Genomic DNA, 27,957 nt, shown 5'->3' on the forward strand with positions numbered 1-27,957 from the left:
GGTTTTCGGATTTCATAAAAATCCGAATTATCCGAAACCGGTTAACCGACTATCCAAAAAACCGATTTCAGTTGCCAGCGCTAATATAGGTAAGTTAGGCTAAATAGTCTTATTTTCATCCAAGGAACCTGTGGTCAAGCGTTGTCCATCCTTTTCAGGGACACCCTGTATAAAAATGGCACATAATGTTTATAACACAGTTAATTAATTAATTTATAAAACTTATTTGATAAATACAAATAAAATAAATCATAAACAATGCCTGGAGTTTATAAAAAAGAGTTATATCCCAGTCTCTTCCATTTTCCGATGATACAGCAACATTTCTGCTTTTGTTCTCTTGTAACTAATATCCGATGTCATGAATTTTGTTATTATTTTGCAATTTTAGATTTTTTAAGTTTATATTCTGATTTACGCCTCAGAAATGTACTGCTTTATGTTAGCACCCTGTATATCCACTGAGATGTTTATTAGATGACGGACGAATGTTTATGCAGGTGTGTGTCCAATGATGCCACTCTGGTATGTGTTGCCATCATAGTTGTAAGTTGAAAGCGATGTTTATATATTATGTAGGAAAAAGGGATAAGGGCTAGGCAGTCTGTAGAATGATTGTAAAGAGAGCAGACATTTAATATTCAATAAATATTGTTTACAGTTTTATTTATATGTTCGTTTATTAATCAACCCTAAGGCATTACATGTAGTTATGTATAGCATAAATAACTATTGTAAGATCTTATCTGCGATATATTTCAGGTCTAACATCCACATAATTTAAAAATATACCTACTTTTTTATTGAGTTTTTGTGTACTGTCGACTAATAAAATAATTAATATTTCGAATTTACTGTACTCATAATTAACAACGGCACGACAATATATCATTGAAAATCTTTTCCAACGTGATATATTATGACTCATAAAAACTCGTTTCATTCCTGAAACATTATTAAATATATGTCCCTTGCCGGCGATATTTCCGCCCACGTTCAAGTGGATGTGATTGGAATTCTAAGCGTTGCCAAATGTCGCGAACTTGTGCCCCAGGCGCCAGAATGTCCTATTGCTTTCTCTTCGAGTCCTTGCAGATGCAACAAATGCTTTCACACGTCAAAAATTCCTGTAAATCACAATATTGAAAACTAGAAAGAACTATCTACATATCAGTTTTTTTATTATACCTGTCATTTATAAAATGAGAAAATATTAATAGATTCCTAAAGCATTTTTCTTGAAAGAATTTACTTGCTTTCTGATTGTATTCCTTCTATCAGGAGCGATATGAAATTCGTCAGATCTGGGGATTTTCCGGAAACTTGGCAACGCCGTAGTTGTAAAGGTACAACTCGCGCCGCATCGATCGAAGCCGGCGGGGCGTAGCCTGTGCGATTCTCTGCTGGATTCTGGATACACAGCCGGTCACTCTCGGGCGTCGTACTTGCCTGAATTAATACTACCCTACTACTACACCCCCCCACGAAAACCTCCAAGGAATTTCCTTCGTTTAACCAAAGCATAGCGGCGATGAAATAGAATTTCCCGCAAAGCAATCTGCTGATTAGATCGGCTTGCCGAGACGTATCCTTGAACGTTACACCTTTTTTTTTATAAAGTATTAATAAAGCATCATAGCACTGGCGACTGTCTTATAGAATTTGATTTTTGATTAGGATTTGATACTTTCCTCAGGGTACGCCACTGACGAATCACTGATTTTCACTCTGCCTAATCAGTAATCAAGTCTGATGAAACTCTTGAACGTTTACTTTTTGAATTAAACTCATTCAAAATGTCACGAACCTAATAGGCGATAAGGGTATATCAAATTCAACGCTGATACTCATCTTAGTTCTACAACATAATAAAAATTTTGCAATGATTCATGTGGTGACAGAATAAAACAGATGATATTCATATTTCCGTTAAAAAATATCAAACAATCTTTATTGTATTGGAACTGAAAAAATGTCAGGAATATCTAACTAAACCGATGAAAGCATCCTACGCCAGTCCTGTACTCTGAGGGTCTTTGAACCTGGTCCATACGCAACCTCCATGGCACTACGCGATCGTTCTCTCCTATAGCAACAATCTCTTTAACGTTACTATATTGTTTAAACAAAGCACACTTTGATGTATCGAGAGGTATGGTCGCGCTGATGAGTTTTTTTCTGGGTTGTTTCTACGCAGGAATGTGGCTTTTGGGAAATCGTAGATCACTTAATGAACTTTTTACTATGATCTGTCATGATTTATACGTAATTTGTCGATCATCGTTTCGAAAAAAAATGGAATAAACTGTTTTACTTGAAGGAATAGTGACTTAATAATGTCCAAATATGCAGGGTGTGTCTAAAAGGTCTGTACAACGCTCCAGCAGAGTATGGCTCAAAATAAGTCGATTTAACTAAACTTGCCTTAGTCCAAAAATTGATAATAACGGAGCTACAGTGTTAAAGTTGAAAAAATAAATAATATCTTTAATATTTTTCGACTACTTCGAACTAATTTCGTGAAATTTCGTATTCGGTTTTTTTTTGTATGGGAAATTTGAATTTATCAACGTTGCAGTCTTCTTCTGCAACTTTTATATAAACGATTTTTGGTAAATAGACTTTTTACGGGTTCTACCAGCTGTTAAAATAAACGACTCAACTGTTCAAAATTGTTACCATTTGCTTACTATTTATTTTTTACTACGCAGTGGTCGAAAATGACAATAAATCTGGTTTGTATTATAAAGTTTTTAAATTTCAATTTTTTTTAATAATTGTTAATAATTTGACAACTTTTATATAAACGATTTTTAGTAAATCGACTTTTTTAACGAGTTCTACCAGCTGTTAAAATAAATGATTCAACTTTGAGAACACCCGATATATTCTTAGTAAAAGAAAAACCTAAATGCATAAAAAATACAAATTTGTATTATTCATAGCTTATTTGCCACAAACTAAGCAATACACATACAAATAAGACAATATAAAACAAATACACGTTCTTTGGGTGTAAGTTGACATCAATCAAAAATGTAAATATTAAAATGTGCATAACGTAAATTAAACAGGAATACAAAAAAAAAATTGTAATTAACTTACCTTAGTGCACAAGTCGATACTTAAAAAGATACAGGACATCAAAGTAAGAAATTTGTTTTCATTATTTTTAAATAACCTGTTCAACGAATTAAAGTCCAGTTAATAATTTTGCTGTTACTTGATAGAGGGCGCCACTTTGTATGTCTGTAAAATACGATAACTTTTTTGTTCCTAGGTATATCTGCTTTTTCAATTTCCAATTTTTTTTTACGTACAAAAGTATACTGTTCAAGTGTAGCTGCTAATAACCATTCTCGAAGTAAGATTTTGGATGATGTAGAATAATATATTGTTAATGGCTTGTACATCATACACTGAAACACCCTGTATAAATATTTAAATGCTTAGGCCACTGCAACTTCCAGTGGTTTACAGAGGTATAAAATAAAAGCATGGGACAGCCGAGATAAAATCTGGCGAAAGACTGAAATGAATATTGAGAGTGGGCCAAGTACGGGCCTGTTAAGAGCCGTTTCTCCCGAACTCTCACTTCGGCAACCAGCAAAGCGGGGGGTTTTGATCAGGTTCCATGTGGATAGTTGCTCTCAAATGTACAGGGTTAGTCACTATAATCTGACAACTTATTGTGAGTTTATTACTGAAATTGCAAAAAAAGATTTTTATACAAAAGTTTTAGCTTTTTTATGAATTTTTATAATACAACATTAGAAAAAACAACTGAATAATGGAAATCAGTAAATTAAAGAAAATTTTTGTTTTAAATGGAACGCCATATATATTAGTGCAAACTTAGCTTCGTTAAATTTTTCTCTTTTCAAAAATATGTAATATGTTACTGTTTGATTCAGGACTTTTCAACATTTTCAGTTTAAAACTATTTTTGAAAAGACAGGAGGGAAATTGATGTCGGACGGATCGCAGTGGCTATGGATGAGGCATGCGCAATAAACAAATGACTGACAGAAGTTTATTTATCATCATTAATTTATTTAATATAACAAATGTTTTAACAAAGAAATCGAAGCTATATAAGTATGCACTAATATATAGGGTGTTGCATTAAAAAAATCTTTAATTTAGTGATTTCCATTATTCAATTGTTTTTTCCAATACTGTATTATAAAAATTCATAAAAAAGCTAAAACTTTTGGATTAAAAACTTTCTTGTAATTTCAATAATAAACTCACAATAAGTTGTCAGGTTATAGTGACTAACCCTGTACAAGTGAATGGACGAAATAAAAAAAAAGATAAACGTAAGTATTCGTAATTTTTAAAAATGACTCACTAGACTCATTTATTTAAAAATGTACGTTCCTTTGAATACATTGTTGCACGAAAGTAAGGGTCTCGTTGTAGCATAAGGAAATTTATTAATTTAATTGATCCAAAAGTAATTTCTCTAATGATAACCAAATGATCAAATCAGGTGACGCACGTATAAGGATATCGAATAAAAAAAATAATTGCTTTTATTGAGAAACATTTGCAATTCGATAAGGATTATTAACAAATAATTATTATCAAGATTACACCTAGATTACTCCACTGCAGAGATTAAGGATAATTTCCTTATTAACATTAAATTGTTGATTTAATACAACTCAGATATAGATACGAGTTTATCAAGTCGACAGGTTTTCTGCAAGTTGGGCGCCGAATAGCCTTATCACTTTTGTTTTCAAAAGGTACAAGGTCGTATCCGTGGCCAAATAATCTCGAATGGACAATACACCGAAGTTATTTTCGCGATGCTGGGCGGTTTCACTTCTTCCTCAAGGACGTACAGATTTTTTTTTCTCGATTTTTATTGTCAGAGAAAGCAGTACTCCGTGTTTTATTGTGCCCCTTATCTTATTTGCTCTGCGATTGCAGTAAAACTCGCGCTATAAATAAAAACGATAAGGCGAAATAAAATCACAATAAAACGCATCGTTAAATAAATTTATTAAACCATAAAACACACAGACAAAAAATATTTCATATAAATAAACTAATGTACAATTATACATTTTTTTCCTTATAAAGCGAAACGAGGGTAATCCGCAAGATGAGACGAATACAAGGAGAGAGTTTCTAGAATTTATTACACTTAACTTACGTAATAAATTAGTAGGTAATATCTACATGTACAGGGCGTCGCACCCGAGCCGGCCCACACCAAATTCCTGCGTTGGTTTCATTGAACGTTGCCAAGTCTACTTGTACAGAATCTGGGGCAATAGACTATTGTCCCACAACAAAAACCCAGGGCAATTAACCAATATTTATTTGAACAACTGTATTGCTTTGTTTGGTCAAGATTCATTTTTTTTTTAGATTCAAGTAGGTACAAAGTTATTTGAAAATTTGTTTTTTTAACAATTATTTGGTATGGGTTAAGTTACGCCCGACGCCCTGCGTACAATATTAGGGATCCAAGTGCTTTTTTTAAATCTTAATAGCCATACAAATAGTAATACTAATTGGTTAGAAATATTAAAGTATTGTTATATAAAATGTACACAAAAACGTCCTATGCGGGGAGAGGGGCGGGGGGATGTTGTTCTACTATTGTTGTTCTAGGGAGTAGTGGCGCGATCTCTTCCAGAAGTTCTTGAAGAAGCCCTTCTTCTTCTGCACTTCTTCGCCTGAAACTAAAGAAAATAAATATGAGACTTTTTATACTTTCTATTGCGATCGTTATAGTTTGTTTCGAAAGGAGGTTTATAAAATTTTATGTTCTGTAGGTATAATCTCGGTTATATTGGTCGATAGAGAACAATTTCGATTATTTTGACAATGACGTTCTAGGAATCAAAAATTTTTTTAGTATCGCCACGCCATGTATACAGAAAGATTTGAACTAACAACTCTAACTGCAATTTGAAGCTATTCGAAGGACTTAACAGCCCCAGCTTCCGGAACTAAAATAAATTTCTTCATTTCGGAGATATTGGCAGCGGGAGTGTTAAAATGGCACACCCTGTATATTTATTAAACTTTTTAACACAGTCGTAAAAAAATATTTTATTCAAATATGTTCCACATAAAAGACAAAGTTTCCTATTATACCTGAAAAAGACACCTATGCGAAACGTAATCAAGTACATTAATGACATTCAGTTGTTTTAAATTCGAACAATTTCATTACAAAACTGTCAATTTTACTACATCTCTCATATCCCTAAATAAAATTAGAAATGACCGTCACTGACATCAAATAAACTTCGTGAACAAAGTATGCATTTACATTTACGATACCTGCGGCCTCTTATTACGATGGGTAACCATCAGTGCTCCATGTGGCACCCTTAAAAGTACCATTAGAGACAACGATATGATATCAACGACATTTTCACTGTGCTACGACATTGTAAACCCAGTTATTGCTTATTATTTGTTGACTCGTACTCAAAAAAAAGAGAGATAAGCCTGTTTGGTTTGTGAGTAACAAACAGAATTTATCTCACGACAAAATGAATTTTATGGATGACATGATTATCTAGATTTATCATCATTATTATATAATGAATAACGTTCACATTTAACGACAAGGAAAGCCCAGAAAATTTATTGCACGTCGCGTTTGTTTTCACGAAATAAAGACGGATTTTTATATTAGAAATACAAGGTGTTTCCGTTCCTCGGGCCGGTTTTGTACTTAAAAACGGGAGAGAAAAAAAATAAATACTTGAAACTCGAGCAATTGAAGCGTACATTTTTCACGAGAACAGTAGTCCAAGCATTCTGTCACGGATTAATGTTAAATTTGCAGAAATTATTACCTGGACAAAAAAATATGGCCATATAGAAAATTAAATTTTAAATTGAGTTTCTTATTCTTTAAACTCGATCCAAAATGGCGAACATGGTTAAAAAAAATCGCAAAGTTGCAAAAAACTGTTTTTCTAAAATAACTAAAAAAAATATAGCACCGATTGAAAAATTTTAAATGAGAAAGTTGTAGGTTTTAAAAAGATCTATCTACTGATTATTTGTAAATATCGATTGCTTAGTTACTTTTCGAGATATATCGAAAAAACCGTTAAAAATTTTCTCTTTTCTCTTCTTCTATAACTCGTTTACATTTACGTGTCCATATTTGCTATTTACTGCAAGCATAGCCCGCGGCAAGCCAAAAAAGTACATTTTTGAAAAATTTAAAAATATTAATTATATTTCGAGATATATCGATTTTTTGAAAAAAAGGCGCTCTCGAAAATTGGCTAGATCTTCTCAGCGGATAGCCCTACAGTAACGATTTTCGCTTTATTTTCTTCGTAAAGAGTTATATTATCATGCTGTTAAAAAATGTTGACGATTTTATTAATTTTAAGGATCAAAAAATGACTGAAAACGTTGCACTTTTTTTGGGTATGTTTTTTTCAAATAACTATTTCAATTTTTATTATTTTTTTGTACTTAATCTGGGGTAGCTAAACACGAATATTATAGCATTTTCGCCTTAGAAGCAAAATAGACCCGTAAATGTTTAGTTTTCTTTCTTTAAAAGTCATTTTCATAAAATAAAAATTGAAATAGTAATTTGAAAAAAACATACCCAAAAAAGTGCAACTTATTCAAAGTCATTTTTTGATCCTTAAAATTAATAAAATCGTCAACATTTTTTAACAGCATGATAATATAACTCTTTACGAAGAAAATAAACCGAAAATCGTTACTGTAGGGCTATCCGCTGAGAAGATCTAGCCAATTTTCGAGAGCGCCTTTTTTTCAAAAAATCGATATATCTCGAAAAATAATTAATATTTTTAAATTTTTCAAAAATGTACTTTTTTGGCTTGCCGCGGGCTATGCTTGCAGTAAATAGCAAATATGGGCACGTAAATGTAAACGAGTTATAGAAGAAGAGAAAAGAGAAGATTTTTAACGGTTTTTTCGATATATCTCGAAAAGTAACAAAGCAATCGATACTTTCAAAAAATCAGTCGATAGATCTTTTTAAAACCTACAACTTTCTCATTTAAAATTTTTCAATCCGTGCTATATTTTTTTAGTTATTTTAGAAAAACCATTTTTTTCAACTTTGCTATTTTTTTAACCATGTTCGCCATATTGGATCGAGTTTAAAGAACAGGAAACTCAATTTAAAATTTAATTTTCTATACGGTCATATTTTTTTTGTCTAGGTAATAATTTCTGTAAGCATTTCTCTATAATGCTTGGACTACAGAGCGACATTTCCGTCACTTATGTTTTCGGGGTCACTGATTACGATTCTGAGATCAAAAATACAATTTAACTGTTGACAGCTGCCAAAACGGTGTCATATTGACGAAGCGAATCGAGATCAAGGATAATGTTGCTGGTAAAGAGTTTTTGACATCGACGATTCCAAATCTGATACCACAAATACCTCTTGACACTTGACAGCTGTCATATCGATGCTGTCAAAATGACACAATGAATTATTTTTGGATAAAGAGATTTCCGAGGGATTTTGGGAGCGACAATACAAATTTTTACGTTGTAAATCACTCTTGACAGCCAGCAGCTGTCATATCGAGACTGTCAAAATTAAAACGAATCGATTTGTCGAAATAATAATACCCGAGGAGCTTTTGAAGTTGTTGATCTCGTCATGTCGATGCTGTCAAAACGTATCCAGTCAATACGTCCGTGTGTAGGCGCCTTTATAGAAAAAATCCATGGCCGTGCTCTGACAGGGGCCCGATACTCATTTAATTGAATTATATTCAAACTTCACCGTCCTGAAAACCGCTCAATGGTCGCGTGGGGGGAAATAACGCTTCATTCGAGTTTCCGCAGCCCCTGCCGCCACCCCGGTAGAAGGCGGGGGTGGTGTTTGGCCAGCTGGACGTAAATCGTTATAATCAGACATCCCCTTGCAGCGGATTCATTTTCCAAAGCCCGATAATCCCGTGCACACGACGAAAAACAATAGTTTCAAAGGTAACGTGATGTGCATTGTGTACGCGCGACACCGCTTTCAAACTGCTCAGGCCTGTGGGAGGTGTTCCTGAAACGATCGTTACTGTCTATACCTTTCGTATCTGCATAATACAGGATGTTTACAAGCTTGAAAATACAAATAGAATAAATTTTTTATATTCACTGATTTACCACAATAATACGAAGAAACATTTTTGGAACTACTGATTCCATCGATAGCTCGGCTGGCGTACAATTTACAAATCGCTGTATATAAAGGTGTACTGTTAACTTATAGTTTTCATCAACAGCTCCGTATAAATTTAGTAGCAATGTTATTTGAGTAGAAACAATGAAGCTTAAACGTTATGTAAGCATTATACAGGGTCGTTGATACGTATGGAAACGGTCGATTGTCGCCTAAAGAGAGATCGCTATCGACACAAACGTTTTAGGGTTTTTTAAAATCTATTACAATAAAGAAAAGTTAAGTATACAGGATAAGTCAAATATTATTCCATAGTTCAATTGTTCTCGAAATTCGAAACTAAATTCATATAGCACATCATGTACCTAAATTAACTGTTTTCGAAATATTGAACTTTGAAAATCATTTTCTTATAAATTATAAAAATATTTTTTTTAAATTCCGTATAAATCATTATCTTCAATAAATTTAAGTTAAGTATCAAATCTTTACTTTTTGACACTGTATATTCCAACAATATCTAAATTGAATAGTTTCCAATAATGTATCACTGTTATTTATAACTTCGGTGTTGTTTAAAGTTTATTAGCTTTGAAATTACATGGATTTTTCTGCATTTTTCGTCGTATATCTGAAAACGTGACAATAATACAATCGCTTTTATCAAATCAACCCTTTTACCCTTACTTCAATCAAACAACCCATATAAAAGTTACAGTGGAATTACCACTTAAAAAAAGTACCCTGAACATCGGTTCTACGCCACTGTAGTCGTAAAAACCACCTTAGCTCTCAAACCGTTTCCAACAAAGCTGTGAGCTGAGACCTTTGGGTTTTATCTAAATAGCCTAATGTACCCGAGTCTACCTATTTAGAAGTCTAGTAGCCCATTAACGACTCTATCGCAGGAGTTTCTGGACTAGCGATAGCAGCGGTTGATTTTCCGTTCAATCTGGGGAATGTGCAACGAATAAATCTATTTGTGAGCGAAGCCGGAACAGATAAAAAATGATGTCATCCATTAGTTCTGGTACTATCGGTCGACAGATATCGGAAGTTTACTTCCTCCTAAATTTATAAAAACCCCAAGTTCGATTGTTCGATTCGAGAACTGGATAAAAAGTGCAAGTGTTTTATGTACATAGAAAATAGCCCCCTCGCAGTTCTAGATTTATCAGGACCGGACTGAAGTTTCTTTAATATCTTAAAGAAGTTCCAGTTGCTCGTTATTGCATTATTTTAATTAGTTTTAAGTTTCTTGTAGAGAAAAACAGAACAGAGTGGATATAGAGAGAGAAAAATACCAGCGTGTATTTTTTTAGAATTTAGAATTCAAGTGGAAGAAGTTGAAAGTACAGTATCGCAACGTATTTCTTGAGAGTCAACAAGAAATATGAACTTTAAAAACTACATATTCCGTCAAAAGCTAATCGCGTATCTCTGTTACATTTTTCATAGTTAATAACATTCTGCGCATGTTACACGATACATTTTCGATTCCACCGAACTAAAATTCCCACAAATGGAAAGATTTAGCAGACGGCAAAACTTTGTCATCCAATACGTGACAAAAACATATCACAATTGACCCATTTCTAACGGCCCACACCGAATGTGTCGCTACATTGCTAAAAATAGTTGTCCACGTTCGTGACTTGATTCTGACATTCTGCGAAACGCAGAGTTTCACAAAAATAACACTAAACGCGCCTTATACCCGAAAATATTCGCGAAGAGCAAAAAGAAATAGAAAAGAAACTCTGCATCTTTATAATCGCAATTTTTAGGTTTGTGTGTCATTTTTAGTCGCCGTAAAACATAAAAATCACCTTAATTAGTCGTTCACCTTTATCAGCAATGCTTTTACTCGTTTAAAATTTAATCTAACAGTTCGAGATAATAGGTCTAAGTACCCATTAATTCATTGATAGTGCGAACATATGGAAATATTTTAAAAATTCGATAATTCTCTACAGAGAAATTGTGCTTAACGTAATTCGACGTATCACGGAGTAATAAACCCATGAATCAACTGAGAAATATCTAGGAATTATCTCTGAAATTACTAAGTTTGACTCAGTGCGTTGACAAGCCAAGTAAATAGCAAAACATAGACGAAATATCATTTAAAATGGAGTTATAATACTTATTTTATGCGTCACAATAGCAACTTAATACAAAAGCGTTTAATAAATACCTGCTGATTTACGTGGTTCATGTTTCACCTCTGAACCAATTCTGATCTGATTGTGAGTAACCAACTCGAACTCCAGATTTTGGATCATCGTTTTAGTTCCGAATATTTTCAAACATATATTCTATTTATTAGTTCTCGTATTTTTTATACTCTATTTTAAATCATGTAATTATTCGAAGAAACATCTTGTATTCTTGCTATTCTATGGATTTTTATATACAGGGTGTTCTGAAAGACACTAGCATAAATTCGACGCCTGATTTACCTGGTTTATCTCGAAAACGAGCAAATTTTAGCACTTCTTACAAGGGCACTTTTTTGTTTAGAATAAAATTTGCCATAACAGCGAGTGACAAAAGGGGCAAAAATATTAACCTCAAAAAAGTTCCCGCGGAGTACTGCACTGAACACCCTGTATGATATAGCCAAAAATTAATAACTCCAGAGCATTTAGCATCCTCAGAAACCCCACACAACAAAATTTCAGTTTATTCGGTCGAATTTTGTGGAAGATAGGACCGAAACTAGATTTTAAAAAATTACTTTCAACGCCCTGTATCTTGAATTCGTCTATTTATGTCCATACAAAATACAAAATTTAAAATGGCGGTACTCTGAATTTGACAATTTTTGTTAACAATATTCGACGAAAAACAAAAACCAGATGAATTTATGTTTTTACATAAATGCAGTTTTTATACAGGTTTGTGGGTAAAAGATTGTAGATCTGGACTATAGGTTATTGAATAGAGGATTTTCTAACTTTTACTCTACAGAGTGTCCCGAAATTCATGCAACAAAATTTGGTCACAGATTCTTAAGACAAATTTACGGGACCCGTATTTTTTATTTTTGCCAAGTGGCCCCCTCTTTCGTAGTTACAGCCCCCTGAAGTCCGCCCCTAAGAATAATCTTTTTTTTATATCTCAGAACCCTGTTGTACGAGAATCACTAAATTTGATACACAGGGGTTTTATGACGTAGAATCTGATGGTGCTACGTTTTTTGACGGGGAACCCCCTTAAGACAATTTTTCGTGGGCCCCCTTGTCTTTGGAGCTAAAAACATTTGGTCGCATATTTAAATTTCTTAAAAATTATCAGTTCACTAGAAAGCCATTAAATTTAGAAACTTTTTTCGTAAAACGCAATATTTTCGAGAAAAATGTCAAAATGTGATCGAATGCATATCGTGATTCGCCATTTTCCTCAAAAACACTGCGTTTTACGAAACAAATATCAAGAGACAAAAAAGTTTCTAAATTAAATGACTTTCTAAATAATAATTTTTAAAAAAATCAAATTTGCTTCCAAATTTTTCTGTTTCCAAAGACAAGGGAGCCCACGAAAAAGTGTCTTAAGGGGGTTTCTCTCCAAAAAACGTAGCACTGTGAGATTCCACATGTTATAAAACCCCTGTGTACCAAATTTAGTGATTCTCGTACATGGTTTTGAGATATAAAAAAGGCTTTTTAGGGGTAGATTTCAGGGGGCTGTAACTCCGAAAGAGGGGGCCAGTTGGCAAAAAGAAAAAATACGGGTCCCCTAAATTTATATTAAGAATCTATGACCAAATTTTGTTGCATGAATTTCGGGACACCCTGTATATGTATAACTACTTCCCTCCTCAAAAATTGAAATTTTGATTTTAAAATTTGTATTAGGACATTATTTGAGGTTATAAACAGATTTGTTATATAAAAATGTTGTGTAAAAAAATAATAAAAATAATAAATAATGGTACTTCTCTCATGGGTATTTTCGTGTTTTTTTAATTGATGAGCACCCTGTATATCTAATCTAAGATGTTTATATGACTCATTTTTTCGAGGGGCAGATCTTTTTATAAAGAGTGACATTTTTCGATAAACTCAAAAACAAGAGTTTCTCCTCTTGTTAACTCCATCCGTGGACACACTGTATATACATTATTAATAAACGTTATTGTACTTAAAATCTCAAGATTTTACTAAATTATTTTATTAAAAAAGTAAAAAAAATCAAAAAATCTTATTTTTTGCTTTCTTTGTTGTTTATTAGCGATTTTTTGCATAAAATTTTACATTTACATTTTTTAAATAAGCCATTTCGAGGAGAAATTCAATTCTCTACAAAATTTTTCCTATGAACTATACCGAAATTTTGCTTCGTTTTCGTGCTATATTTAAAAAACTGCAAAAGTGCATTTTCACCCCCTATCTTCAATTTCAACCCTCTAATTTAAGAGCACCCCGGGGTTTTTTCATTTTTAATGACCCTTCGAACAAGTCATGTGATGAAAATCCTTGAACGTCTTCCTTTTTTGCACAAAATGAGAATTAAAATGTATAAGGGTAAACACGACGAAAATCGAAAAATTGTCTAAGTTTGAGAGGCCATATGTCAGTCAATTTTCATCCAAAAATACTTTACAACCTCTTGTTTTGAAGGAACTTTTATCTACTTTTTTTTCTATGAAGCAATTTCTATACCTATCTACTCAAAAAAAAACTAGAGGCAAAAAAGTGAAATAAAATCAGAAAATCGAATTTTTTGCTTTTTTCAAATTGTTTATTAACGATTTTTTGCATAAAATTTTTCTTTTAAATTTTTTAAATAAGCTATTTCCATGGGAAATTCAATTCTCTAAATATTTTTTCCTATGAACTATACTGAAATTTTGCTTCGTTTTCGAGCTACAATTAAAAAACTGAAAGGGGTGCATTTTCACCCCTATCTCCAATTTCCACCCTCTAATTTAATAGCACCCCGCGGTTTTTTCATTTTTAATGACCCTTCGAACAAGTCATGTGATGAAAATCCTTGAACGTCTTATTTCCTTCCTTTTTTGCAAAAAATGAGAATTAAAATGTATACGCGACGAAATTCGAAAAATTGTCTAAGTTTGAGAGGCCATATGTCAGTCAATTTTCATCCAAAAATACTTTACAACCTCTTGTTTTGAAGGAAATTTTATCTACTTTTGTTTCTATGAAGCAATGCCTATACCTATCTCTACTCAAAAAAAAACTAGAGGCAAAAAAGTGAAATAAAATCAGAAAATCGAATTTTTTGCTTTTTTTCAAATAGTTTATTAACGGTTTTTTGCATAAAATTTTTCTTTTAAATTTTTTAAATAAGCTATTTCCATGGGAAATTCAATTCTCTAAATAATTTTTCTTATGAACTATAGCGAAATTTTGCTTCGTTTTCGAGCTAGAATTAAAAAACTGAAAGGGTAGCATTTTCACCCCTATCTCCAATTTCCACCCTCTAATTTAATAGCACTCCGCGGTTTTTTCATCTAAAATGACCATTTGAACGATTCATGTAATAAAATATGTATCTTGAACGTCATAGTTCCCTTTAACACTGTTTTTTTGGATATATTCAATAGCCTACTAGGCCTACGAAGCAAAGCGCAGCTGTATTGAAAAATAGGATACAAATAATTTCTGTAACCGCTCTTCTAATCTTATTCGACGATTCATGTTATTTAATGAATTCCCCTCATGTATCAAAAGATGCGGTCCATCGAATCGAATTACACACGTCAACGTTTCTATTTTATCCGTCATCTCCGTCATCCCCTCCCGCTTTTCCTCGGTCGCCCACGTGCGCCTCCAGATCCCAAAACTATTGATTTTAGTTTGCGAAGTAATTTAAGCGAGCCACCGGATCACTGGTCCCAAACAAATGGTGGCGGTGGGTTGAGGACGCAGATTTACTATTGTTTATGTCCGTATATTTCTGGAAAACTCCTGTCGTGGAAGCGGCTTTCCCGTTTTCCTTTGCCGGGGATCGATAAAAAGGGAGAGTTTGCAACAGGGCGGAGGGCCCGGCACTGCGTGGCGACCGACAGATCAGATGGGGTTGTTTAATGTTGATTTAAATACGTATAAGTGGCCACTGAAGAGATATGCCTTATTTTTTATTTATAACATGCAAACATGCTCTATAATTTTTTAATTACTCTTCTTTTGCAAGTATGAATTGAAAATAGTTATTTTAATTTTAGTTTTTTTTTTTGCCAGCGCCAACGAATAAACAAAATGGGACGACACCAAGTATGTGGGCTAGTCACAAACGAGTGGTGTGATGTCACAATATGGCTTCCGTGTGTTTTCCCGCTCTCCGTTTTCATTAATTATTATTTTGAGGGAGAAATTATTGAAACAAAATTCTGATTTTTTGCATATCAACTAAACTACGATGTAGAATAATATGATTTAATACGCTAAATGAAACCGTTGGTGCTACAAAATAAGAATTGCCTTCACGTCTAAACTTTATCCATTAAAAAAAACTCCATTTTCGGACGAAGAAAATAATGGCAGCTGATTAGTTTGAGGTGTAAAATTTGACCAATTTGAAATTCATACTTTTCAAAAATAGGAACCAATTTACCCAAATAATTTAATAAATAACAGCAGTGTGAAAAAGATTCTTTTGTTTTAGAACAAAATAGTTTATCGTCCCAGTTAACTAAAACGTCCTTTTGACACTTAGAAAACTTAGAAAACATATTTAAAATGTCAATAATTTACTTGCAGAATCCTTTACTCATAATGATGAAATACAGGGTGTATCACGAAGAGTAGGTCCAGTAGGATTAACTCAAAAAGTAGTTAGAACTGAAATCTGAAAATTTGTATACATGGGTTTATCAAAAAGATCTATTCAATGAAAATAGTGTCAACTTCCTCGCACTTTCGGTTATAACGGAAGTCATCAGCTCTCTTATTGCAAACGGAACACAGTGTATATTTATGCATTTTTTATTTCTACGACAAATTCTAGACTATATAAAATACTATGGGTCAAAATGTGACAGTTTTCAAGTTATTATTAATTTTCGAAAAAAATTGAGGGATGTGATTTTTAAAAATAGAATAACTCCGACCTCCGACATTTTGCTTTATTTATTAATGTTTGGCATGGATAGTTTAAAAGCAATGGAATTCAACCAGTTTATGTCAAATTTGCAAAAATTCATACAGTGTTTAAAAACGTGTGACCAATATTGTGACGTTAAAGTTGAATTTTCTCAAAATTTTCAAATGGTACACCCTCTATATTATTAATTATTACATTAGTGGATGCAGAATTAAATTTACTCTAAAATGATACTTAGTTCTCTATACCCAAAGTTAACAGTTCTTGTGTAAATTGAAAATTATTGATTTCAACAGAAAAAATCTACGAATGCGGTGGGTTTATTTAAAGCATCGCCCTTTTTAATTCAATATACTGAATTATTGTATTTGATGAAGGTATAACAATAATAAAAATTACAGTTCTTTAATCACACACCGTTAATTATTTAATTCTTTAGTGAATCAAATCCACCGTACATTTTTCTGTGTTGAAATCAATCATTACCAATTTACACAAGAACGTTAACTTTGGGTATAGGGAACTATAGTATCATTTTAAAGTAAATTTAATTCTGTATTAATTAATGTAATAATATACAGGGTGTACCAATTGAAATTTTTGAGTAAATCCAACTTTAACGTCACAATATTGGTCACACGTTTTTAAACACTCTGTATGAATTTTTGGAAATTTGACATAAAATGGTTGAATTCCATTGCTTTTAAATTACCCATGCCAAATTTCATTAATAAATAAAGCTAAATGGCGGAGTTATTCTGTTTTCAAAAATCACTTGCATCCCACAATTTTTTTCGAAAATTGATAATAATTTGAAAACCGTCATATTTTGGCCTACAGTACCTTATATGAAACTAATATAGATTTTTCCGTTACAAAAATATACAGAGTGTTGATACTATTTTCATTGAATAGATCTTTTTGATAAACCCCTGTATACAAATTTTCAGATTTCAATTTTGACTACTTTTTGAGCTCTACTGGTCCTATTCATGATACACCCTATATCCGTTCTCTGTCACAAAATAGTGTCTTATCAAATTCACTCTAATTTTTCCATGGCTTGCTTATCAAACTAGGTTTTTCCAACGACACTTAAAATAACATTTGATGAAAAAAAATACCAGTAAGATTAAGAACAATAAAACACTAACAAACAGGGTACTATACAGTCTGTCCCGGACTACTAAGCCAAACTTTACCTGGTAATAGAAGAACTCAGAGTAAGAAAAAGTTTATAAACATTGACCGTAAAATACTTAATTTTCTAAATACAGAGTTCAAATTAAAAGTCTTGTTTTTGACTCTACTCAAAATGTTTAAAAATAACCATGTGAAAAGTTATACTTTTTTATTCTCTTTAAGAGAGAATCATTCAGGGACGGATAAAATTGGAGGCAGAGCAAAAATTCCATTTTTCTTAGTGTAACATTGTTCCATTTATTTAAGATAATAACCTCAAAAAACAAAAAATCGCGATTTTTATTTAAAATTACCTAATGTGGTATACAAAGCTTTTAAACATTGTTAGAATGGTTAGATAACAACAAAATTAGTAACATTATTTCTGAAAAGTAAAAAAAAAATGTGACTTGAAGAAAGGTAAATCAAATTTTTACCGGTATACGTTTTATTTTGTTTATTTTTAAGCGTTTTGAATATATAAATCTGCAACCGTTACATTTTTCTAAATAAAAAAGGTTGAAGTTGGCCATGATTAAAAACAACTGCACTACTAAACATTTGGTGCTATTGTTGTACATAGCTGGACATGGAGAAAAACAAATTCAAGTTCGTATAGTCGGCAGAATAAATACAAACTTTATACTTTTTCGCACAAATATGATAAACTATATATTTTTGGAGAGAAAAACGCTTTATTTTTAACTAAGCCACGGTCAACTATGATTTCCATTTCAAAAATTGTTAGTTTTTTAAATCGAAAACAGTTGGAGTTAAAAAATAAATGTTGAGGAGAAAAAATCTAAAATAAAGTGTCCAGACTAATAAAACATCTATGGGATGCAATGTACCCCTGGAGATTTTTTATTTTCCTTTTGTGAAAAGTCCTACAGACAATTGTGTGTATGGAATTGATACGGTACCCTCTACTAAATTAAAAAATAAATGCGATATATACTGCTAAGCTTGATTCCAATGTTTGCTTAGCAAAGTACGATGGCCAGACAAAAATAACATCCATCTAGGGGATATGTTCCATTTAAATAGGACCCATTCGGTGTCGGATATCTTTAATTTGTTTTTGTTGGATGACGAGAATCTGTGTGACTGTGAAAAACGATACGTTATAGTGAACAGAAGAACTGAGTCACATCTCGACAGGATAAGCGTAGAAATCTTTCAAAGGACGAGACGTTCGTCATATAATATGATTCATATTTAGATCATTTTGGATAATAAATAAATCTATTTTTATTTTCCATCGTTTTAAATTTCAGTGTTATTGTCAAAAACTGAAATATAATATACAGGGTGTCCGATTTTAATTGATCACACCGAGGTCACTATCGTACGACCCACCTCAAAACTATACAACTTTTGTTCTGAAAGTTTTTCAATTTCACCTGGAAAATTATTCGGGGTGATCGAATAAACTGGGACACCCTATATAACAGAGGTGGTAGAATTTTTTTTGTCTCCTGGTTTCCTGTAGTCAAAATTTGTTTCCACAAAAGATATTTAAAAGAGTATTTTGTTCTTTAATTTGCTGTACTTATAGGTACATTTTTGGTAATTATTATTTGTAAAACTTCAAAATCATGAAATTTTGTTGCCAATATGTATATGGGGCATTCTACGCCAAATCGACCACTTTTAACCTTGTCCCCTTTTCACCCAACTTTAAAAAGGTTATGAATTTTTGAAACAATAGCTTTTTTTTAAGTAACCATAACTTCTTCAAAAATTGAATTATCAGGACGTTTTATTTTCAAAATATTTGTTTTTAAATGTACCTACTTTTTGAAAAAAAAATAGATCAAAATTATACGGACCTATCTTCACTGTTTTTTTTTTCAATTTTCGAAAAAAAACCGAATGATTATCATCCTTGAAATTTTTTTTTCTTATAAAAACATTTTTTATAAATCCTCAAATTTGGTGTTGTGGTGTTTTTCGTTTTCTTTTTTATTGATTGAAAAAAATTTTTTTTTCAAATCTAACTCCTTTCACATAACACCATTTTGAAAATGTATATACATAGAATCCCAAAATTGAAAAAAAATATATGAAAGAAATAATTGAATAAATGAAAAATATTTCGATTTTTTTTTAAAGTTGAAAATCGTTTTGAATCATTTTTTTGTATTTTTTTTCGAAAACTACATCCATAAACAAAGAAAATGAAAAAAAAGTTGTTATTTGATCCATTTTTGGACGATCAATGGGTTTTAAAAAAAGAAATGCAACGCATTTGAACTCAAATAAATCATTTTGAAACCATCCTCTTTTAACTTTTTGAAATTGTCATCAATCGCTGCATAGATTAAATTTTTTTTCAGTCAATAAAAAAAATAGAAAACGAAAAAACCACTAGGAAAAAATTTGAGGATTTATAAAAAATTTCAGTTTTTTATAAAAAAAAATAATCTAAAATGGATCGAAAAATTTTTTTTTTTCGAAAATTGAAAAAAAACTGAAGATCCAGATAATTTTGATCTATTTTTTTCTTCAAAAAGTACATTTAAAAACAAAAATTTTCAAAAAAAAACGTCCCGATAACTCAATTTTTGAAAAAGTTATGGTTATTTTTTAAGAAAAAAACTTTTTTTAAGTTGGGTGAAAAAATTCTCAGAGGTTTTCAATGGAGTAGAAAATAATGCCACGCTCGTCTGTTACCTTCTTCTCATGTGACTGAAATAAGGTTACTAAGTACTGCAAGTTTATTTTGCTTAGCCCTTCATGCGACTCGAGTGATATGAAATAAAAAAAATCATGTAAAAATAAGTAAATGTAACTAAGTTGAAATGGCAAAGAAAGCAATCCTGACCTATCATAACTTTATATAAAACCAAATGGACATAATAGTTACGCAAATATTAATGTTTTTATTTCATATCATTTTTAATAGATCTGCTATCCGTATAAATAAATTTACGGCACTTAGTAACCTTATTTCAGATGATGTTAGACAAACAGGTGAGGGGGGGAAATCGATTTACGTCAGTGTCAAGAAATAATATATTGTTTTAAATAAATACATAATTTCTTCAAATTTCTGAAAGTATGTTTTCCAGGATTTACTGGATCTCAAATTACATACGCTTTAAAAGATGTATAGACTGAATTAGATAGATGTAATGTTGTAAACAGATTTTTTCTTGAAAACCAGGTTCGACCACACAAAAATAATTTCAGATTCGTGTTCGGTACCCTCGAAATAAGGGGACAGGACAAAATTGTATGCAATTTTGAGAATTTAACGCTATATTAAACAATTTCCAAAATTCCTATGACGTTAAGTCGTTCCGGATTAAACTTTTCAATCATAGTACGTTTTTCCTACATTAAGACATTCAGTAATTCAACTTGTCAGTTAATTCTACATCTATCTACCTCATCTACATTATTAAAACCGACAGACAGAGATTTACCTGACGGCTAAAATTTATTTGCCACTTGAAATATCCGCATCTTACAATAAAAATATGGCTAATAGTAGTAGAACGATTAGAGAGATGATGTAAAAATATTTATTATTTTACGAGCCTCACATTTTTTTATCAACGGCCATAAATCACCTTTAGCCACGGAAAGATCTCGAAAACAATTGCCAAAATTTCTCCGATTCACCGTTAAAAATATCCCAACTGTTCCAAAGAAAGCATCGGCGTACGTCAGATAAAATCGTTTTTATGGCGGACGACGTCACTTGTTTCGGCACATAAAAATGTGATAAAAATAAACCTACATAAATAATAGTGTCACGAAATTTTTAATGCTGCCATATGGGTACAATGTTGGGGTGACTAGCATCGAAAGCTTCGCGGTTGGTCTTGGGTCGAGTCTGTTCTTCGGCATCGCGACATCCTTGTGAATATTAAGGTTATGTAGAAAATAAAAGACTGTCGATTTATTTAGATGACATTCATTTGATGTATTTTATTTACTTCAGATCTCAGGCGATTTTGTAAACAAGAAAAAAAGCTGCCAATTTAAAACGAGCTTGAAGTAGACTAGGATTTAGTTACTTACTAAATTATTAAGTTTAAAGTCAGCTAGCAGGTCACTTGATTTGATAATTTGATAATTGAAGTTCTGGTAGTTGTAACATAACCTCATTTTAAATGTTTTTTTGTATATTTACTTTTAAATAGATGTGGAATGTTTTAGGAAATTAGACCTTGAGGAATTTCTTCTTTAAAAAGTGGTATACACCCTTTTATATATTTTGTTATACATACAGGGTGTCCCATTTTAAATTACGCACCTGACTATCTCGTCAGAGAAGCCACCAATCAGAAAATAACCGTTACGAAAGTTGTTGTTTCGGAGGGAGACATCGGATGGTGACCTTGACATTGACCTTAAAGGTCATTTGAAGGCCACCTAATTTTTTAAATAAGAACCTATTTTTGACTCAAGATTCGGAAAGAGCGCAACATTTTTCGTTGAAAGGGGTACTTAAGGCTCTTCTTTGGAATGGCCTTTAGAGGTTATTACAAGGACAAAATATTTTAAATTACGCACCTGAATACCTCGTCAGGGGAAATACCAATCCAGAAATATCTCTTAAAAAAGTTGAATTTGACCTTGACAAAGAGGGACAGCTTTAAGTACTATTTAAACGTAAATGAACGTATCTATCTAAACTTAAACGAGCCTAAATGTAAAATTGTGCGTCCTTTCCGAATTTGGGGTCAAAAATAGAGGTTCCTATTTAAAAAATTATATTTGACCTTCAAATGGCCTTCAAGTCAAGGTCAAATGAAAGGTCGCCATTCGATGTCCCCCTCCTAACCCAACAACTTTCGTAAGGGTATTTTCGGATTGGTAGCTTTCCTGACGAGATATTCAGGCGCGTAATTTAAAATGGGACACCCTGTATAGCCTTCATCTTTAGCGCGATGCGACAGTGCGTGTGGCAAGAGGCGTTTCGATAATATTTTTACTATTTACTGTTAAGTGTACCAGCTACAAAATAAAAGCCTCACAACTGACGCGTCATCGCATAGTGACGTCACTGATAGTGGTTTAGTCAGACAAAGTCGGCGCGCATCGTTTTAGCTTGATTTAATATTTTCAACAACTATTACAAGAAAGACTGTATGGTAAATCGCGGATTTAAATAGCTTTACATGTTTCTTGTGGTGATACGTAATTATCATAATACAGTATTTTTTTGTTAATAACTGATTGTGCAGTACATATGTACATACTGTACTTCGCTAATTTTTTTTATACATACAATATATACTTGTAGTTTAACCGAGTATGTAACTTGTTAAGTGACGTCACGCTTGAGACATTGAGAATCTATAATGGAGGTGGTAATAGTGTAGAGACGGATTTCGTCACTTTTGGTTTATAATAGTACAATACAAATACAGTAAGGGCGTACACTTTTTTATATAGAAGCTTTAAGGAGAATACAGAATTCTGTCCTTCATCAAATCAACCATATTGAAAAGGAATAGATTCTTGTCTGTTCCGTGGGTGTATGGGTGCGGCGGGATATTTAATTGTCTGAGAAATCATTTCTTTGCACCTTTCTGCGCATAAATAAGATTGAAAAGTGGTTCACTAATACAGATAAATCCAGCAGGACAAAGATATTCATGAACAACAGAAAACACAGATTGTATAGATGGAAACAAACACTGTAATGCTTTAAAGAAGTACATTGAGGTGGTGGTGGTGTGCAAAAAAAAATTGTTATTGGCAACTAATATAGTGATATAAATATAAACGTCTAATGTCAAATTGCAAGTGTCAAAGTTTCAAATTCGTTTTGATATTTGACGACTGTCGGAGTAAAGCCTTGGTATGTTTCAGAAAATTAATAGATAAAGGACATATTCAATGCTGTTTGTGCGAAGTGTCAAGTTTTGACATTTATTACTGATGTTTGTTACCTTAAAGAAAATTTATACCAAAAGACACTGATTTTTATTTATACCATCTCTCCAATATAAAGGCTTAGGAAACTATGACACAACACTGGTCTTATTTAAGGTGTCTCTCTACGTTGGGTGCGTACTCGAGACGTAGCCCTCTTAAACATCTACCTCCCCGTCATAGAATGGTGCCAGCGATTTCCTGTGGTATTTTTATTGAAATTATTCATCATTCGATCGACTGTTCTATCGCACATGCATTTGCTGGAAGGTGATAAGATTAAAAGGTCAGATCAACTTACCATTGGCATTCTCGTGGATGGTCGGCGAGACGACTTCCTTTTCCTTCCGCGGCTCCTTGCCGTTGTTTCCTGGAACAAAACAGGAAACTAAAACTGGCTTAACCAAACAGATATAGCGGGTCTCCAGAGAAATCCGCAATTGATAGAAGGGAGATAAGGGCAGGGAATTAGAAAAATAGTATTAAATTTCGGATTAATCTATGAAATTTAATATCAAGGAAACATTTTTTTTACAGCCATCTAAAACATTATGTTTATTTTATAAGATACGGTTGCCGATTTCTCTAATGTAATGGTGTAAAAATCTGGTAGAATATGAAATAAATACTTCTCCATTGAAGTGCCTGTATCTGATTTATAAAATAAAAATAATATTTTATCAGTAAGTAATACACGATCTATTTGTTTTAAAAATTTCGTAAACAATTTAGTCAAGTATCCTGTCGCCGATATATTTTGTTTAGAGTGTGAATGGTCAAAGTGAACTAGATTTGAATGCTAACTGCATACAAAAGAATAATATACATGATCTTTCAAGATTAATTAGTTAAATTTAAAATTTAATGTAAGAAGATAAAGTTCCATAAAGGAAATGCCTGCCTTTTGAGGATGAATTACATTGAAATTAGAAAAATGTTCTTTTTTTGTGAAATATTTCCGGAATGATGAAAGGTCGGCTTATCCAATGGGGTGTTTAATCATAAAACATTTATAGCATTTTGTCACTGAATATTATTCAGTTTATGTTCATAACTAACTCCTCTCTGTGTTCCTATTAGTCAACAAAAGGACAGTGGTAAGAGATTTTAGTTGAGCTTCCTATTAACAGATGGCACAATTAATTTCCAGTTAAATAATTATTTCAGACAAAAATAAAACACAGGGCAAGTTTCTTGTAACATTACAGCATTTTCTGTTAATATTTGGTGACAAACGTTCCATTAAAGAAAAAAATAATCACTATATAAATACATAAACCACGTTATTGGATATTTTGGACTGTTTTAATTCCTGTGGTGTTTCTAAGAAAAAATATTGCTTCCATTTTATTTGAGGGACCATTCGTATAAAAAAACAGTTATAAGATTTATAATCCCTCTAATGAAAATATGGAAATTTACCGTAATTTTTTTTATGTTGCTAGAGATAGAGAGGAAGCATAATCCTAGACCTTCTAACGCTAATGATTTTTTTCGGACTTTCCATAAAAAATTATTGGCGTATAAATTTAGTAATTTTTCGAACCTATGCTACTATTTCGAATAAAATGCAAAATTTCGAATAGGTCTAAAATTAGTTTAGACTTTATTCAACAACTTGGTAACGACAATAACTCGAAAATGGAAAGCATAATTAGTTCAAATTTCACCACTTTACATCAAAATCAAACATCTTTGGACATTTCAAAAACTGCAAAATGTGTGAAAATTAATTTTTTTCTAATGTTGACCACAACCAATGCAAATTTTAATTGGCCTATTAATCCTGCAACACTATATTAGGAAAAAAGTACCACAAATTTAGAAACTCATAAAATATATAAAAAAATATTTTAGCGGACCATAGTAGGATCGTATTCGATGTAAAGTAGAGCAAAAAGTTGTCGGTCTTTTATCAAAGGAAAATCGTGTCACATTTTTAGGAGGCGTAAGATGAACCATTTCAAATTTAAAATGAAATTGAATGTAAAATCTGAAATACCGCTGCATACGCACTGTGTTCTGGTAGTAGCTGTAGTCGCCCAGGTGCATCGAGTGTACGAAGTGGTCGGTTATACGTCAAATACTAACCTGGCGAGCTTGATTGTAAATCAGAGAGCGAATCCAAAAAACAAGTAAACAACAGTGGCCCGTACAGAGGTAAAATGTAGTACATATGTGGAATTTAAAAAACAAATTGGATTTATAATAAATTACATTTAAAATAAATAGTTTATGAGAATAAAGGAATTTTTGTAGGAACAAGGGTGCCAGACGTGAACTGATCCCCTCGTTTCTTCATAATGTATAAAGAAATTATTCAATTTCTAAAACCCTTAAAAGCGTACTGCATTGAATCCCTTGACAGGCAATGATTTATTACTTTGCATCGAATATGATCCCACTATAGGGACCTATCGTCTTTTGTTTCTGAGATACAGGATGCCAAAGAAACATATTTAAATAAAACAACATGTTTTTAAAGGTACAGGCAACTTTTCAAGAGAGCCTATATGCGTTAGTGTCGTTAGTTTTTGATCATCTGCCAGAGGTCGCTAGCTACGACGTTATCCAGTGACATTTTACGGTACATTTTTGTGGTTAGATTTTTTGCGGTGTATGTGGTATTTTATGACGTAAAATTTCGTTTTACATAATAGTGGTACTCTTCCGGAAACGAGTAGGCCGGTATTTCGACGATACCTTTCCTTTTAGTACTGTTTTGTTTCCTTTAACAAGTTACAAGCTTTAAAAAATGTTTTTTATTTTTCATTAATTAAACTTTTAAAGAAAGCGCGTTTATATGTATGTACTGAGGTAACTTGATCGGTTTATTTTCATCTAAACATTTGGCCCATCGATTTCCGGATAGATTGTATGTTACGGAGTAGAAGCTGGTTGATTTTGGGACAGTCAGCAGCATTATCCTCAAAAAAGGTGCAATACCTTTATGTGAAATTAAATGACATAATATTCGACAAAAATCGTAAAAATCTAACCTCAAAAAGTTACCTATTTCCTATACCATAAAACGTTTCTTGCTGTCGTAGAGCTAGCAACGTTTTGTAGAAGGTCAAAACCGACAATGCTGAGGTATTTGGCAGCTTAAAAAATTTGTCTGTGCCAAATTTCAATGCATCATATTGTTTTTTTAGGAAAGGTATGGCTAAAATTTAATTTATAAAATCGTATTTGACGCCCTGTATCCCAAAAACAGAAGATGAGAGGCTCTTGATCCAAAAGAAAAAATCGTCTTAGGTATTTTATAATATTTCTAACAATTCCCGAATTTATGGTACTTACTTTTCCCAAAACACCCTGTATATTGACGTAATGACGAGATAAACAATGGACTATACCCAAGTGTTATTTATTCAACAATAACAGAAAATAGATGTGCAATTTGATAGGTATTGCGTTTGCTGTTTGTTTTTCCCGTAATATTTTATGAAAACCGCAATTTCCTACCGAGCATTAAATACATATTTATCACTCGATTTGTCCGGCTCTTAATAATCGCTGAAAGCCGAAGGAACAAATAACCTGAATATTCTAAGAATTTGCCTACTACTGCGGTTATTTTTAAGATATAGCGCCTCAAGGTCGCTCACATCCCGAGACTGACTGGTTCAGTTTTTGTTTGCCTTGTATAGGCTCTAAACTCTAAACAAATACGGTACTAAATAAACACCAAACGACTACAAAAATGTAAACATAGTTCGTTTTAACGCTTTCTACAACAATCTATGTATGTATTATTTACTGTTTCGTAGGTTATACGGAAATTCTTTCCGTACAAAACGGATAATTCTGTTTTAACAACGGGGCGGCATCTGTGGTCAATTATATGAAACATGCGAAAAGACTGAAGATATCTGCTTTGCGTGCTAGATTTCTACTTCACTTAGTACCCACAAATTACCTTGTATTATGCTTTTGGTTGAAAGATGGAGCCATAGTGAAATAAAGTTAATTTGCAATGTGATCTTATGAAACAGTTGGCAACAAAACGTCAAATTTCGAATGATGCCGCCATTTAACAGCGAGTGACACAATTGACGGTGTACTGTTTTGAACATTTTTGAGTTTTATGGCCACTTGTACAGAAGCTAATGACAGTCAATATAATCATATTTTTGGCAAATATCTTTTATTAAAATATATGGAATTGCAAAAACTTGAAGGTAAGTGTCAATACAAAATACAATATAAAATATAGCAACAGAGGGATGTGAAATACAAATTACAGTCTAGATAGGTATTCAAAATTATGTCACTATTAATCAAACAAAAGAAGGTCATCTTTTGATTGCTTTTCTGGTCAATGCAACATCATCATTTAACGCCACAATAGGCGGGGTTATGTCTATTTTGACACCATTGTACTTTATTTAACCACTGAAGGTTTATTAAGCATTAGGTTTTTAGGCAAAAGGTATTTTTGTGACATTCCGTGACAGATAAACTATATATTTATCAGCTTCTCCAAATATAGAACACGGTTATTATATCATCGCTTTGTGACTTATAGTAATTTGCCGTTAATGCAGCTTTATGTACTCGGTGTCCCAAAAGAAAGGATATGCCTGAATAACTTGTCAAAATACCAAGGGATCAGGAAAATAACAATGCACAACAAA

General features: G+C 32.4%; 1 protein-coding gene across 4 annotated transcripts in view; it reads right to left on the minus strand.

The window, feature by feature from the left end:
* Positions 1-5,014: 5,014 nt before the first annotated feature.
* Positions 5,015-27,957, minus strand: part of LOC108904534 — a 194,314-nt gene continuing 171,371 nt past the window's right edge. For 3 of the 4 annotated variants that reach the window (XM_023455072.1, XM_023455069.1, XM_023455070.1), the window contains exons 13-14: positions 23,619-23,705; positions 5,015-5,702 (exon numbers count right to left, since the gene is read on the minus strand). In XM_023455072.1, coding sequence (XP_023310840.1) covers positions 5,617-5,702; positions 23,619-23,705 — 173 coding nt within the window. In that variant the 3' untranslated portion in view covers positions 5,015-5,616. The remainder of the gene's footprint in view (positions 5,703-23,618; positions 23,706-27,957) is intronic. The other variant, XM_023455071.1, reaches the window with a different exon arrangement.

This window comes from Anoplophora glabripennis, unplaced genomic scaffold, assembly GCF_000390285.2.
Source record: "Anoplophora glabripennis isolate ALB-LARVAE unplaced genomic scaffold, Agla_2.0 scaffold112, whole genome shotgun sequence".
Taxonomy (NCBI): Eukaryota; Metazoa; Arthropoda; class Insecta; order Coleoptera; family Cerambycidae; genus Anoplophora; species Anoplophora glabripennis.